This window comes from Ambystoma mexicanum, chromosome 13, assembly GCF_040938575.1.
Source record: "Ambystoma mexicanum isolate Mex_15411 chromosome 13, UKY_AmexF1_1, whole genome shotgun sequence".
NCBI classification, from domain to species: Eukaryota; Metazoa; Chordata; class Amphibia; order Caudata; family Ambystomatidae; genus Ambystoma; species Ambystoma mexicanum.
In genome coordinates, this window is record NC_090938.1 from 155,000,206 (window position 1) to 155,015,565 (window position 15,360).

General features: G+C 46.8%; 1 protein-coding gene across 1 annotated transcript; it reads right to left on the minus strand.

Annotated features, from left to right (window-relative positions):
- Positions 1–259: 259 nt before the first annotated feature.
- LOC138520271 (mucin-22-like) lies at positions 260–3,697 on the minus strand. Its single transcript, XM_069632724.1, has one exon. The coding sequence runs from the start codon at positions 3,695–3,697 to the stop codon at positions 260–262; it is 3,438 nt and encodes a 1,145-aa protein (XP_069488825.1).
- Between the last annotated feature and the right edge of the window lie 11,663 nt (positions 3,698–15,360).

A 15,360-nucleotide genomic window follows, 5' to 3' on the forward strand; every position in this document is an offset into this window, starting at 1 on the left:
CCTGTGATGTAAGGCGAAGAACTTTATTGCTTATTAACCTTGATACCCATTTTAATAATTTCAACCATAGTTTGCTGATTTTTAAAGTAGTTTGTACATTGCACAGTAACACTTATCATTTTTTGCTAAATGTATTATCATATTGGAGATAAATGATTTCCGGAAAAAAACGAATATTATCAAAAACTGAATTTCGGATGACTCTCCAGCACTGTGATTCTGGGTCCTGTTTCGGTAAATATTATTATTTGGATCACATCTACAACATCATATTTTCTCTTCTGCTCACTTCAATTGTGATTTCCTCTCCTCCTTCTGGCACTGTGATAATACTTCCACTCTCTGGCATTGTGCTTTCCTGTCCACCTTCTGACACTGTGATAATACTTCCAATCTCTGGCATTGTGCTTTCCTGTCCACCTTCTGACACTGTGATAGTACTTCCACTCTCTGGCATTGTGCTTTCCTGTCCACCTTCTGACACTGTGATAGTACTTCCACTCTCTGGCATTGTGCTTTCCTGTCCACCTTCTGACACTGTGATAGTACTTCCACTCTCTGGCATTGTGCTTTCCTGTCCACCTTCTGACACTGTGATAGTACTTCCACTCTCTGGCATTGTGCTTTCCTGTCCACCTTCTGACACTGTGATAGTACTTCCACTCTCTGGCATTGTGCTTTCCTGTCCACCTTCTGACACTGTGATAGTACTTCCACTCTCTGGCATTGTGCTTTCCTGTCCACCTTCTGACACTGTGATAGTACTTCCACTCTCTGGCATTGTGCTTTCCTGTCCACCTTCTGACACTGTGATAGTACTTCCACTCTCTGGCATTGTGCTTTCCTGTCCACCTTCTGACACTGTGATAGTACTTCCACTCTCTGGCATTGTGCTTTCCTGTCCTCCTTCTGACACTGTGATAGTACTTCCACTCTCTGGCATTGTGCTTTCCTGTCCACCTTCTGACACTGTGATACTACTTCCAATCTCTGGCATTGTGCTTTCCTGTCCACCTTCTGACACTGTGATAGTTCTTCGTCTCGGTGGCATTGTGCTTTCCTGTCCACCTTCTGACACTGTGATAATACTTCCAATCTCTGGCATTGTGCTTTCCTGTCCACCTTCTGACACTGTGATAATACTTCCAATCTCTGGCATTGTGCTTTCCTGTCCACCTTCTGACACTGTGATAGTACTTCCACTCTCTGGCATTGTGCTTTCCTGTCCACCTTCTGACACTGTGATAGTACTTCCACTCTCTGGCATTGTGCTTTCCTGTCCACCTTCTGACACTGTGATAGTACTTCCACTCTCTGGCATTGTGCTTTCCTGTCCACCTTCTGACACTGTGATAGTACTTCCACTCTCTGGCATTGTGCTTTCCTGTCCACCTTCTGACACTGTGATAGTACTTCCACTCTCTGGCATTGTGCTTTCCTGTCCACCTTCTGACACTGTGATAGTACTTCCACTCTCTGGCATTGTGCTTTCCTGTCCACCTTCTGACACTGTGATAGTACTTCCACTCTCTGGCATTGTGCTTTCCTGTCCACCTTCTGACACTGTGATAGTACTTCCACTCTCTGGCATTGTGCTTTCCTGTCCACCTTCTGACACTGTGATAGTACTTCCACTCTCTGGCATTGTGCTTTCCTGTCCTCCTTCTGACACTGTGATAGTACTTCCACTCTCTGGCATTGTGCTTTCCTGTCCACCTTCTGACACTGTGATACTACTTCCAATCTCTGGCATTGTGCTTTCCTGTCCACCTTCTGACACTGTGATAGTTCTTCGTCTCGGTGGCATTGTGCTTTCCTGTCCACCTTCTGACCATGTGATAATACTTCCACTCGGTGGCATTGTGCTTTCCTGTCCACCTTCTGACACTGTGATAGTACTTCCACTCAGTGGCATTGTGCTTTCCTGTCCACCTTCTGACACTGTGATAGTACTTCTACTCGGTGGAATTGTGGTTTCCTGTCCACCTTCTGACACTGTGATAGTACTTCCACTCTCTGGCATTGTGATTTCCTGTCTTCTTTCTGACACTGTGATAGTACTTCCACTCTCTGGCATTGTGCTTTTCTGTCCACCTTCTGACACTGTGATAGTACTTCCACTCTCTGGCATCGTGCTTTCCTGTCCACCTTCTGACACTGTGATAGTACTTCCACTCGGTGGAATTGTGATTTCCTGTCCACCTTCTGACACTGTGATAATACTTCCACTCTCTTGCATCGTGCTCTCCTGTCTACCTTCTGACACTGTGATAGTACTTCCACTCTCTGGCATTGTGAATTTCTGTCCACCTTCTGACACTGTTATAGTACTTCCACTCTCTGGCATTGTGATTTCCTGTCCACCTTCTGACACTGTGATAGTACTTCCACTCTCTGGCATCGTGCTTTCCTGTCCATCTTCTGACACTGTGATAGTACTTCCACTTGGTGGCATTGTGCTTTCCTGTCCACCTTCTGACACTGTGATAGTACTTCCACTCGGTGGCATTGTGCTTTCCTGTCCACCTTCTGACAATGTGATAATACTTCCACTCGGTGGCATTGTGCTTTCCTGTCCACCTTCTGACACTGTGATAGTTCTTCCACTCTCTGGCATTGTGATTTCCTGTTCACCTCCTGACACTGTGATAGTACTTCCACTCTCTGGCATTGTGTTTTCCTGTCCACCTTCTGACACTGTGATAATACTTCCACTCTCTGGCATTGTGATTTCCTGCCCACCTCCTGACACTGTGATAGTACTTCCACTCTCTGGCATTGTGATTTCCTGTCCACCTTCTGACACTGTGATAGTACTTCCACTCTCTGGCATCGTGCTTTCCTGTCCATCTTCTGACACTGTGATAGTACTTCCACTTGGTGGCATTGTGCTTTCCTGTCCACCTTCTGACACTGTGATAGTACTTCCACTCGGTGGCATTGTGCTTTCCTGTCCACCTTCTGACAATGTGATAATACTTCCACTCGGTGGCATTGTGCTTTCCTGTCCACCTTCTGACACTGTGATAGTACTTCCACTCGGTGGCATTGTGCTTTCCTGTCCACCTTCTGACAATATGATAATACTTCCACTCGGTGGCATTGTGCTATCCTGTCCATCTTTTGACACTGCGATAGTACTTCCACTCTCTGGCAATGTGATTTCCTGTCCACCTTCTGACGCTGTGATAATACTTCCACTCTCTGGCATTGTGCTCTCCTGTCCATCTTCTGACACTGTGATAGTACTTTCACTCGGTGGCATTGTGCTTTCCTGTCCACCTTCTGACAATATGATAATACTTCCACTCTCTGGCATTGTGATTTCCTGTCCACCTTCTGACACTGTGATAGTACTTCCACTCTCTGGCATTGTGATTTCCTGTCCACCTTCTGACACTGTGATAGTACTTCCACTCTCTGGCATTGTGATTTCCTGTCCACCTTCTGACACTCTGATAGTACTTCCACTCTCTGGCATTGTGATTTCCTGTCCACCTTCTGACACTGTGATAGTTCTTCCACTCTCTGGCATTGTGATTTCCTGTTCACCTCCTGACACTGTGATAGTACTTCCACTCTCTGGCATTGTGTTTTCCTGTCCACCTTCTGACACTGTGATAATACTTCCACTCTCTGGCATTGTGATTTCCTGCCCACCTCCTGACACTGTGATAGTACTTCCACTCTCTGGCATTGTGCTTTCCTGTCCACTCTCAAACACTGTATTTTAATTTCCTCTCTCTAGAATTGCGCTTCCATGCCCAAACATTAGCCGTGTGCTTTCACATCCACTCTCTTGCACTCATTTTGCACATCCTTGCTCTCTCATTGTGATTTTAAATTCACTCTTTGGTATTATGTGTGCACTTCCACTCTTGATCACTACCGCCTTTCTTCCACTCTTTTGCAACATGTTTTCTCACCCACTCTCTGCAATTGTGCTGTCATATCCAGTCCAATGCAATGTGTTTTCACATCCCCTCTCTTGCATTGTGCATTCACTGCCACTCTTTTGCATTGGATTTCATGCCCATTCTCTTGCATGTTGCCTTCATACCCATCCCCTGGCATTATGATCCACACCCACTATATGGCACTGAGTTTTCATGTCCTCTTGCAATGCTATGATTTTGTGTACAGTTTCTAGTAGCAGTGCTTTTACATTTTTTTTTGCTGTAGTAATTGTGTTAAGTTCCCAGCTTCACAACTAGGCACAGTCTTGAGAGCTCATAGGTTTTTTCCCAACCATGTCAACAGCAAATGTGGCCTCCTTCTTTTATCAGAGGAAATGACCATGTCATTTCTCATTGCGGGTAAACATAATTATTCACATATGCATGTGCAAATTTCATGTGTGTCTGAAGTTTACAAAGATGCAGTTGTTCACAGAGGCACACCCGTAGCAGAGAAGTTCCGCAGTTTTTAAAGTACATTTGGCAGAAAAGAAAAACAAAACGCATAACCAAATGTGCATTCCCATTAGCACATTTAGGGTGTAATTCATAGAATCCGGCGCACAAGTGGCGCACGCGGATTGGCGCACAGCGTGCGCGTGCGGCAGTCTGTGCCAGCCGCGTGCCCCAACACACATTTATGCGCACAGCGTATTCATGGATTTATACATCCATAAGCAGCCGTGGTGCAGCGTGGTCCAGCAACCCTGCAGCAGCGCCAATTATGCCCCCAACCCCGCCCCGTGCGCCAAAAACATTGCACAAATCCAGTACATGGCGCAAAGGCCAGTGGACCAGCATACAGCCCCCAACCACGAAAACGCGTGTAAAACTCCCCGCGCACCCCTCGGAATACACATACCCCGCTCACACTAGGCCAATCACGTGTAAAACTCCATGCGCACCCCCGAAATACACGTACCCAGCCCAATCATGTGTAAAACATGGAAAAAGTCCTCCCTGTAGAGTGGGCTTCCTGCGGGGCATGGCCAGGGTGGATGGGCTGCCTGTGGGGCATGGGGAGGGTGGATGGGCAGCCTGTGCGAATTTGGGGGTTGCGCGGGAAGTTTTACACGCGATTGACCTAGTGCGAGCGTGGTACGTGTATTCCGAGGGGTGAGCGGTGAGTTTTACACATTATTACTTCACAGCGGGTGGGTGTTGGCTATGCATTCTTCTTCTTCACGCAAGGCAGACGGTGAGTCGCACATGCTATTTGTCACACTGGGGGTGTCCATGTTTGTCGCGTACCCCTTTTTTCACGGGCATACTAGCCTGCGTGTTGATTGCGTACACATTTTTTGGGCTCCTGGCTGCCACAGCGTACTACATGTGTTTTTTTACACGCACGTAGGCAACAGGGGTCGCTTATCTCTTTTTCTTGCTTTTCGAGGATGCCTGTGCATTGCGTGACACGTCATTTATGCTAGGGGGCCACCGAATGGGACATTCCTCGTGGCTGTATATACATGTTTGCGCACACTTTTGTAATTTGCAGGGATGCTGCCGCCTGCCTTTGTGTGGTGGACGTGTTTAGGTCTGTGCGTGACTTTGGCTGTGCGCGGATTTGCCCTATTCGATTCCATGAATACGTGTGGTTCGCCTGCGTGTGGGCGTTCCGTGTACATCCCAGCAGTACATCCCCAGTAACGCCCTTATTTTCACGCGTTGTTCCCCATTCCGCGCGTTACACCCCATGTTCCGCCCCCCTTTTGGTGTGTGCGCTAATGTTGTGCGCTTTCGCTGTGCGCTGGATGTTGCAATGACGTGTGCACTCGTGTGCGCCACGCACGGATTTGGCGCACATCCAGAGGAAAACACACGCAGGGCCTTCCATGAATTGCACGCCAGCTTGCGCCTGCTTGCGCCAAGATTTTCAGTGCACATTTATTCCATGAATCGGCCTCTTAGATCCCTCTGAAGAAATGAAGGTTTCTCACCAAAAAAATAACAAATTAGTTCTAATCCATGTAATTAGTAATTGCCTGTATTTTAGTATGAAAAATTTGATGATCACACAAGAGACCAAAGGAGACACCCAGAATCGCCCAGGCATGAGGATATATATAAGCAAACAAGAGGCCCACAGGAAGTGGAAGTCATTCTTTCCTGACCTGGAAGTAATTGGTTGACAGGAAATATTTTAAGGGAGTCGTGAGTAAAGGGACTATTCTTGGTTCAAAGTGGGAGCAGAATTAGATTTTCTGTTACAGCCGAAATAATAGCATTTATTGCACAAAATCACAAATGCGTCATTAAATGCCTGAAGAAAGCAAACTTGATAAAATGTGTACAGGTGTGTGGCAAACTTCACCCAGCATAGGAAGTTGAATTGCTGGAACTTTGCATAGCATTGAAGGTCCATTTCCTGGCTCTGGCATTTTGTGATAAAGTCCACATTCCGGCCTCATCTCCATTCCCGGCCAGAGCTGCCTCTGTAACACAATTTGGCATCTCTGTGTCTTGTGGCATGACCTTTCCAGAGCAAGAAAGACATTCTTAGAAAGGTCTATAGTTACAAGAAATGTTCTTCAGAAAACTCCAACCTTGCTATATCCAACAAGTAAACCTATCTTTGCATTCTATACAAATAACAGGCGTCACTATCTTGCTAAGGCTTTTCTGCTGTGTTAGTTGATTATTGTGACATATATTTTGGAGCAGTACATGGGGCCTCATGACGTGTTTGGTGGGAATCCTGCTTTTTTTCTTCAGAATTACACTGAAACTTGTTTACCGTCTTTGCCAATAAAGTTTTGAAAATTTGCCGCACGGTTATGAGCTGCGGGAAGACAGTGCGGATCCATAGGACTCCACGGGGATTTTTGCAGATTTACTGTGAGCGGTAATTTGACTGCGGTAAATCTGTTCGTTTTGCGGTTAAAGTGGAGTAGATCTCTGAATTCAACAGTGTGGTTAATTATATCACCACCACCAAAAAAAAGGCCAGTAAAGGAGTTTCCTCAAAAAATGGTCTGCATCACCAAACTCGCAATGTCTTATTTTCTAAAATCAGTAATGAGGCATGCCTGGAACCACAACAGGTGATGAAAACCAGGTGAGACCGTATTTACAGCACTCGCACAATAATATCACCATCCTCTCATTTTATTTCAACTATTACAGAGTGGTACACAACAGAGCAGACAATAACATTGAAAACACTGAAAAGATTAAATAAATATATAAAGGGGAGTGGGGTAAGGGGTTAAAAGGGGTCGGGATGAGTTTGGGGTTGCGCTATAAGGGTAGAAAATCACAGGGTTTTGGGGGGATCCCCCCAAAATAAAAATAAAAACACAACAATGTCAGTGTTTTTCAGTGTTTTGCCGAGATGAAATATACCACTCTGGAACTGTGGTCGATAAAATCACATATAACCAATAATATCCGTATCCACGGTAGGAAATAGGGAGGCAGTGCATCCTCATATAAAGGGGGCAGGGCAGTGAGTTATTAAAATCCACAACACGTGGAATGTTTGCCAATGCCCAAAGCAATTTGGATGGGATTTTGCTATGAAACAGGCATTCGCTGGCAGCGCGGTGCCATCTGCAAGTCTAGCATGCGGGCGCTTTGATATTAATAATGCTACTGAGTCCCGCTTTGTTGAGGTATTGATGCCTAGGCCGCTTTGATATCAAAGGAATATTGATTGGAAGTGGGGTTTTAGGAACAGTGCACAGTTGATGCAGGCTTGTTTATTTTTTTGTTTTTTCCTAAAGATAAGAAAGGAAGACTTTGAAGAAGCACGCAGCGGATTAATGTAGCTCAATAGTGGTGTATAATAAGTGTTGTGTTTCCATAGCTCGTCATGCCATTTTCCTCTTGCTTCTAAGCTCTGTATTAATAGGCACTATTATTGAATTGACTGGTGCTAGATTTATTGACTTTATTAGGGCAAAAGTATGAATCGGTACAGCTGTGGGAATCTTTCTTGTGAGTGCAGGTTTCTCATATGTCAGAGACCAGCGCTTTATCCATTTCATCCATTGTATTTCTTTCTTTCTTTCTTTCTCTTCTTTCTTTCTTTCTTTCTTTCTTTCTTTCTTTCTTTCTTTCTTTCTTTCTTTCTTTCTTTCTTTCTTTCTTTCTTTCTTTCTTTCTTTCTTTCTTTCTTTCTTTCTGACATTTGTGTAACGCCCAGACACAGAGGTATCACAGCGTTTGTAAATAAAAGACATGAAGAGTTAAGTCAAGGGTAGTCATACAGATTGGCATTAGTCATATTTGTTAAATAACCAAGTTTTCACCAGTTTTCCGAAAGTCAAATAAGTCTGTTCATTTCTGATGTTAGGTGGTAGAGAGTTCCAAAGAGAGGGCACTGTGACGCAAAAGCTAATTTTTACTTTTGAGTCTCGGGGTGCCCAGGATCAGGCTGGCCGTGGATTGTATGGGGCACACTTGGAGTTTCAGGGCAATGCTGGTGTGAAAATAAAGTGGAGCCTCTTTGTACAGACAATGGTGTGCAATAGTCAACATTTTGAATTCAATGGGAGCCCTGGTGGGGAGCCAATGGATGTCTCGTCTGGATATTGAGATACCATTGGTGCGACGTAGGCCCAGGGCTGTACAAAGGCTTTGTTTTGGAGGATTTGGAGTTTAGCGAGGTTTTCTGCAGAGGAACTCATGAGAAGAACATTACAAGTGTCAGGCAGTTGTACGGAGTAAAGAATTGTCTCCTCGGGGAGATGCGCTTAGAGATGTAGGCCGAGGAACATGTTACGTAGGGCGTCGATAGGGTTGGTTATGGAGAGGTCCGCATCCACGTAGATGCCCAGTGTGTTGACGTGTTTGAGGATTGGTATATTTCTGCCATCAATAGGGAAGGAGGTAAAGGCAGAGTCTAGGTTTTTGAGCTAGAAAGGGGGGCCCACAATGAGCAGCTCCCGTTTACCATCATTGAGACATAGCTTGTGGGTGACCATCCAATTTTGGATAATGCTGTAGACCCTATTTATGGGGGTAGTATTGTCATGGTAATTTCCTGTGATAGGGATGAGGATCTGGGTATCGTCCACAAAGTTGGTGTAGGTAATACTGAGGGAGTCAAGGAGGCTTGGTGAAAGTGTTGTAGAGGGTCGGAGAGAGGCAGGAATCTTGAAGGATTCCAAGGGGGACAGCAATGGGGTCTGCTGCAGAGTCTCCAGTGAAGACTCTAGAAGTATGATCACTTAGGAAGGATTTAATCCAAGTGATAGCATCCATGGAGAAATGGAAGTTAGAGATAAGGTGGTGGCAGACAGTATCATGCCACCAGATCAAAGGCAGAAGAGAAGTCGAGGAGGAGGAGAATAGCCAGATTACCTGAGTCACGGATGTTGTCTAACTGGATTTTGAGGTCTAGCAAGGCAGATTTGGTGCTACGTGTAGCCCTAAAGGATAGAATAGCTCAGCGGCAATGTGCTTGCCTTGGAAACAAGACGACAAGAAGCAACACAGGTTCGATCCCGGGGTCCGCGCTTAGAAACTTCTAGGCCTAAAGAATAGGATAGCTCAGCAGCAATGTGCTCACCTTGGAAACAAGATGACAAGAAGCAACACAGGTTCGATCCCCAGGTCCGCGCTAAGAAACTTCTGGATATTAAGCGTGTTATAAATACGCAACTAAGACATATTCCTGTAACAGCGCATCGATGCCCCTGGGCTGTGTGAGCGCCTTAAAAAAATGCAAATAAAATAAATTCAATAAATAAAGTCAGATTGTCTTACCCCTAGCAGGTAGTGGTTTTCAAGAAAGAGTTGTATTTGAGAGTAGGCCACACAGTCTAGAATTGTGTGGAGAAAACGAGCGCTGGTAATGGGGCGATAATTGTTAGGGAGGGTAGGGTCGAGCAAAAGGTTCTTTAGTAGATGGGTGACCCAGGGAGCTTTGAGGCTATTGGGAACTGAGTTGGTCTGCAAGGAAGTGTCAATGAATTTAGTAATGACAGCGGTAAGTGTAGTGCCGCAGAGCTTGATGATACGAGCCGGGCAGGCATCCCCCTTGCAGTTGGATGGTTTAAGTGAGAAGATAGTTTTGAGTACAATAGTTGGTGAAACTTGGGAGGAACTAAGCAACGGGGGGTGTTTAGGCGAGATAGAGTGCACCAGTGAGTTCCACAATGGGGGTTGTTGCAGCGAGTTGTGCTTTTTTGGATGTGAGTTTGTACCTTAGTGTGTCCATTTTGTTGGCATGGGTGGTTTGGATGGTAGAACACCAGTCTTTGTCTGATCGGGTCTGGGAGTAGGAGGGGACAGGACTCTCTAGCTCTTTGAGAACAGAGGAGAGTTCTTTGATGTTGGAACTGACATTAGCAATTCTAGTGTTATAGGAGATTACATTAGGCCACACCCACCAGGGGCAAAGCCTGCGGGGGGAAGGGAACAAGTGCTGGAAGTCCTGCTCCCCATCTGAGGATTGCCCCCTTGAGCCTGCTTTTGTGTCGGCTAGGCCACACCCACCAGGAAGGAAAAGCCAGGACTTGTAGCTCACGGGGCAAAGGGAGCAGGTGTTGGGGACCCTGTAGGGTGTGGAGCGGGTGTAAGGAACTGCAGATACATGCCCTGGAGATGAGTGAAACTACGGCGACAGAGTACTGCTTCCAGGTGAGAAGCTGAAACGAAGGAGGGGTAGGTGGGGAGCCAGCACTGCTCATCTAAATTGAACTGAAGTGAACAGAACCAGGCTGATCCCAATTGTTGTCAAACTTCTGTCCACTCATTGTTTTTCTCGGCCCGTGTGACAGAAACTGGTTTGCCCTGTGCTCCCACGCATGACCTATTAAGCAGTTTCCTGTCATCCGGTCAGCCAAAGCGTAAAATATTGTCAGTTTGTTGTAAAATCCCCCAAACACTAGACAATTAAGCCCTGCCTCGCAGCCGCATCAAACTCACTGGTGAAGCCTAATAACTGATGAAGGCGATAAATCAGTGTCTGGAAGGTGACTTGAACTTACCAGCGGACAATGCACCAAACAACAAAGCAGGAGATGCCCTTCCCAACAGTGATACCTCAGAAATCATAGACACCATGGACTGTAGCGGAGCGACTGTACACAGCCCAGAGAGCTATAGTTACACCAACAACGGGGGAGAGAACTGTGTGGCTTGCGGTGTTAAGCTCAAGGATGTGCCTCACCCGGAAGTGGAAAACCTAGGAGGGGACAATGTGATGCCTTGTATTCCTGCTGTTGTAGTCCCAGAAATCCTTGAGTATTCCACCTCCAGTGTTACCCCGGGCAGTATGTATTAACGGCTCAAACAGCGACAAGGCTAACAGAGATGAAAATGCTACCACACTGAGTTTTGATGTGAACCATTTGTTTGACAGGTCTGAAGATATCAGAGCTGAGACCCAGCGTATAGTAACTAACCCTTCATCAACAGGGGAGCAAGAGGGGTAAAGGGAGAGGCAGCTCATACCCAGGATTAGCTTCCCCCTATTACCAATAGCTAGCAGAGATGGGGGTGGGTGGGGGCTAGGCACTTAGAAAGGAAGTCTGAAGTATTGTGTCCCATCTCTCTCTGTACCAATCCCTCAACCAGAATGTCTATTATTGCCACCTTTGAAGATTCGGATCATCCAATTGGGTGTAAATGTAATTTGGTCATTCCAACAAGGAGGGGGGAGGGGTATTAGGATCCCCCATTCAGTGGGAGAAGCGCATAGTAGCTCAACGCTCCAACCCAAACTGCCCAAGAAAAAAACACGCATGCAGAGCCTATAATCACTGACCCCAAGATGGGGGCCTTGATACCAATCAACTCAGGCCCTTACCTGCAAATCTGGAGCCCCCGGAGTAAAAATGTCCTGCCAATAGAGCTAGCAAAGTCCAGGCAGGCAGACCGGTGGGCGGGGGAGAGGGTAAGCCCATACTCCCGAATGGTATACACCCGGATGGTAAGCAAAGCAAAGTGGTAGCTCATATTGAACCTAAACCTGTTTCTCGGAAAACCAACAACTGGGGGTCAAGACGGCAGCGTGAACGCAGGGAAGAACTTGGTAACACCAAAGGGTCTAACAAAGAGGGTTTGGTTTTTCTCCACAGGGTACCCAAAGCAGAAACTTCTCTTCAGTAATCCCGGGATTCGCTGATTATGGATGAGGGCCAACTGTCCAGAACTAACTAAGGCATGGGGTGTTGATAGTAACCAAGGTCCTGGGGCTGCAGTCATTGTTTATATACCACAGGAAATCCTGTTGACAATTTAGAGAAGTGTAATTGTATATTTGTTGTGAATTTCTGTTGTACTTTGATGGCCTTATGGCCGAATAACGTTGTATTGATGATGATGAGAAGAAGAGATTACGATACTCTTGTACGTTTCAGAGGCAATGGAAAGATTACCTTGAGTAGAGGGGGTGGAATGCTTTCTCCATAGATGTTCTCCGGCTGTTTTGCATCTGCGGAGGATGACCAGATCTTCCGAGAGCCAGATATTAGCTGGCTTGTGTGGTTTAAGAATTTTAGACTTGAGCGTGCATGTCCATTGTATGGTGGAGGCTCTGAGCATAGACTTCAGGGTCATTACATTTGGGGGGCACTGGAGCTATGAGAGTCAGGAGAGTGGGCGCAAGTGACTCTACAGTGAGCCCGCGGGTATTGAAAGCCATGGTGGCATTAGGAGTGGGTGTGGGGTTGGTTGGGGGCCGGGGGAGGAGTGTGAGTCGAACTCAATCAGAGATTTGTCAGACCAGGGTATGGGTTTGATGGCTGAGATAGTGATGGGGGCATTCATGGTGAGGATCCAGTCAAGGATGCAGCCTTTGGCGACAGTGGCTGTGCCGACGTGTTGAGTAAACTTCATGCCTGCAAGAAAATTGTCAAGGGCTGTAGCTTTGGCGTCAGTGGGGTCGCTAAAACCCAGGTTGAAGTTGCCCAGAAGTCTGAATTTGGTGGTAGGTTTGACGAGGGGGATAAGCAACAAGGGAATGTCTGATTCTGGGGAACATCATGAGTTGGGTTGCCGGTAGAGGATTAGGAGGTTGTAAGTGGTTTGAGGGTTGATGGTAAGTTTGTTTAGAATTTCTTTCGTAGCCTACTGCCAGAGGGGTAGGAATCGGGCGGATCTGTATGGGTGAGTTAGCAATAAGGGTAACACCACCAACTGGTGCATTAGGGTGGTCTGCCCGAAAGACAGACTAGTTGGGGGGAATGGCTAAAGAGAGTAAAGGCAAGAGGCACTATGAGCCATGATTCGGTGGTAACAAGAATATCTAGTTGGTGTTCAACAATGAGATCATGGACATCAATGGAATGGGTGCCAAGAGTGCAGCTGATGGTCAGAGCCTGGTTTGCTGCATGCAGAGTAGTGGGGGTGGTTGGTGAGGGCGCTGGGGGTAAGGGGGCAGGTGGTAAAATGGAGGAGGGCAGGTGGGTGGAGTAGTCCAGGAGGAGAGCCTTATGTATCTAGACTCAACCTCAACGGGTAGAGTGAAGCCAGGAGGTAGTAGAGTGGTTCGTGATGCTCGGAGTTTGGTGAGTCGATGTTTCCCAGCGCATGGGCAGGAGAGACTGGGCATCTGACCTTGTAGCCTAGTACTAGTGTTGTAAGTGATGGAGATAGGCTGGGAAGGGAGCGGTTGGTAGGGCTAGGGGGAGTACCTAACAATGGAGGGAGTGTGAGTTGGCGTGAGAAGGGGGTGGGATTTGGTGTGGTCTGATCATTCGAGGGTGGTGGGAGGGATGCTCCACCCTGAGTGGCAGGTCAGGGCTGAGCAGTGCAGTGAAGCGCTGGGGCCCCCAGGGTTCCAACTGTTTGCAGCAGCGGCAGAAATTGGATGGGCGGTGGGATGGGGAGGCCTGATGATGCACCGGTGCGGCAATGCCTGGCTGGAAGGAGGGTCGCTCCGTTCTTAGCAGCTGGCCTGGGCTGAGCAGTGCAGTGCAATGGTCCACTGGGGCCACCAGGTTGCATACAATGTGCAGCAGCAGAAGAAATAGGGTGGGTGGTTGGATGGGGAGGATTGAAGATGCACTGGCACTACAATACCTGGCTGGAGGCGCAGTGTTGCTCAGTGACCCCCAAGGTGCAAAAAAATGTGCAGAGCCAGCTGGTGCGAGGGGTGAAGTGATGGCCTGGGTGTTGAGGAGGAGAGATTCCCTGAAGCGGTGAGTCTTGAGTGCTTTTCTGAATTGTTGGAGTGTGGGGGCGACTCTAATGCTGACAGGGAGGAGGTTTCATAGTCTTGGGGCATAGGCAGAGAGGGCTTGTTTTCTGTCCTTTCCTTTTTGCAGCGGCAGATTTGAAGTCTGCATGTCTCCTGGCTTCTGGTGGTGCGATGTCCGCAGGAGATGTTGAGTTTCTCTGCGACGTAGCTGGCTGATTTGAGGTTGTCTGCCTTATAGACGATGCAGCAAGACTTTAAGTTGATTCATGCATGCAGTGGGAGCCAGTGAAGTTCGATGAGGGCCGGGGTGATGTGTTCGTAGCTGCATATGATGTGATATGATATTTTATTTAGATTGAGCTCATACACACGTGTTTCAGAGCGGGACCAAGGAAAAGGAGGGGAACAAGGAATAATAAAACAAAAAGGATCTTAATAGGCCCAGTGACATTAAGAACGTGCAAGTGCATGGAAAAGGGAAAAGGGGGAAAAGTGTGAGGAAAAGTGGAGAAGTGGAAAGTGTGGCACAAAGGAGAGAACAGAATAAATAATAAGTGCAATAAAATCAATAAATGACATAAATAAATAATGAATTCAGGCAAAGGCAAGTGGTGATTAATCAGATAGGGTATATCTGATAAGTGCAAGAGAAGAATGGTGGACTGTTTGGGTACAGATCCTGATCCCAGTGCATCAGTGGCTCGGAGGCAGTGGAGGAGGGTGAGAAGATTCCTGGGCCCGCATGGTGCTGTGAGATGGAAGACCCTTGATGAGACGTGCAGCCACATATAGGGCACTTTTCAGGGGAACTAGGGTGGATGACAGGGGGCCTTTGATGGGCTCATTGCCCCCACCCTGGTGGGATAGGACCAGTGTTTAAACAGTGGATCTAAAGATGTCCTGATAGAGGACATGCTTGACCTTCCGTAGGAGGGAGAGCTTATACCAAGCTGCCTGAGTTGTCTTAGCTATGTGTGTTTTGAAGGAGAAGTGTTGAATTGAACTGAGGACCAGAAGCAGCTACACCAGAGAGAAGAACTCGAAACAAGCGGCAGAACCAATAATCCCTAGCACCTAGACTTGGGTATTTGTCTGGGTACTATCACTATCTGAGACATATGCTATCCAGCACAAGACTCTCTGAACCTGTACCATGAAACAATAGTATAGCATAGGCAGCTGGATGCAATATCATGCAAGGTTTGTGCTCACTGGCCAACAGTAATTGTATATGTGTATTTCATAGTAGTTAAACTTTTTGTATTATAGGTAAACCATGAATATATTAGATTCCAAGGGGTAAGGAGTTTA

Bases quoted from the DNA above. Each gene is read 5' to 3' on its own strand.
- LOC138520271 (XM_069632724.1), bottom strand. From the start codon at position 3,697: ATGCCAGAGAGTGGAAGTACTATCACAGTGTCAGGAGGTGGGCAGGAA.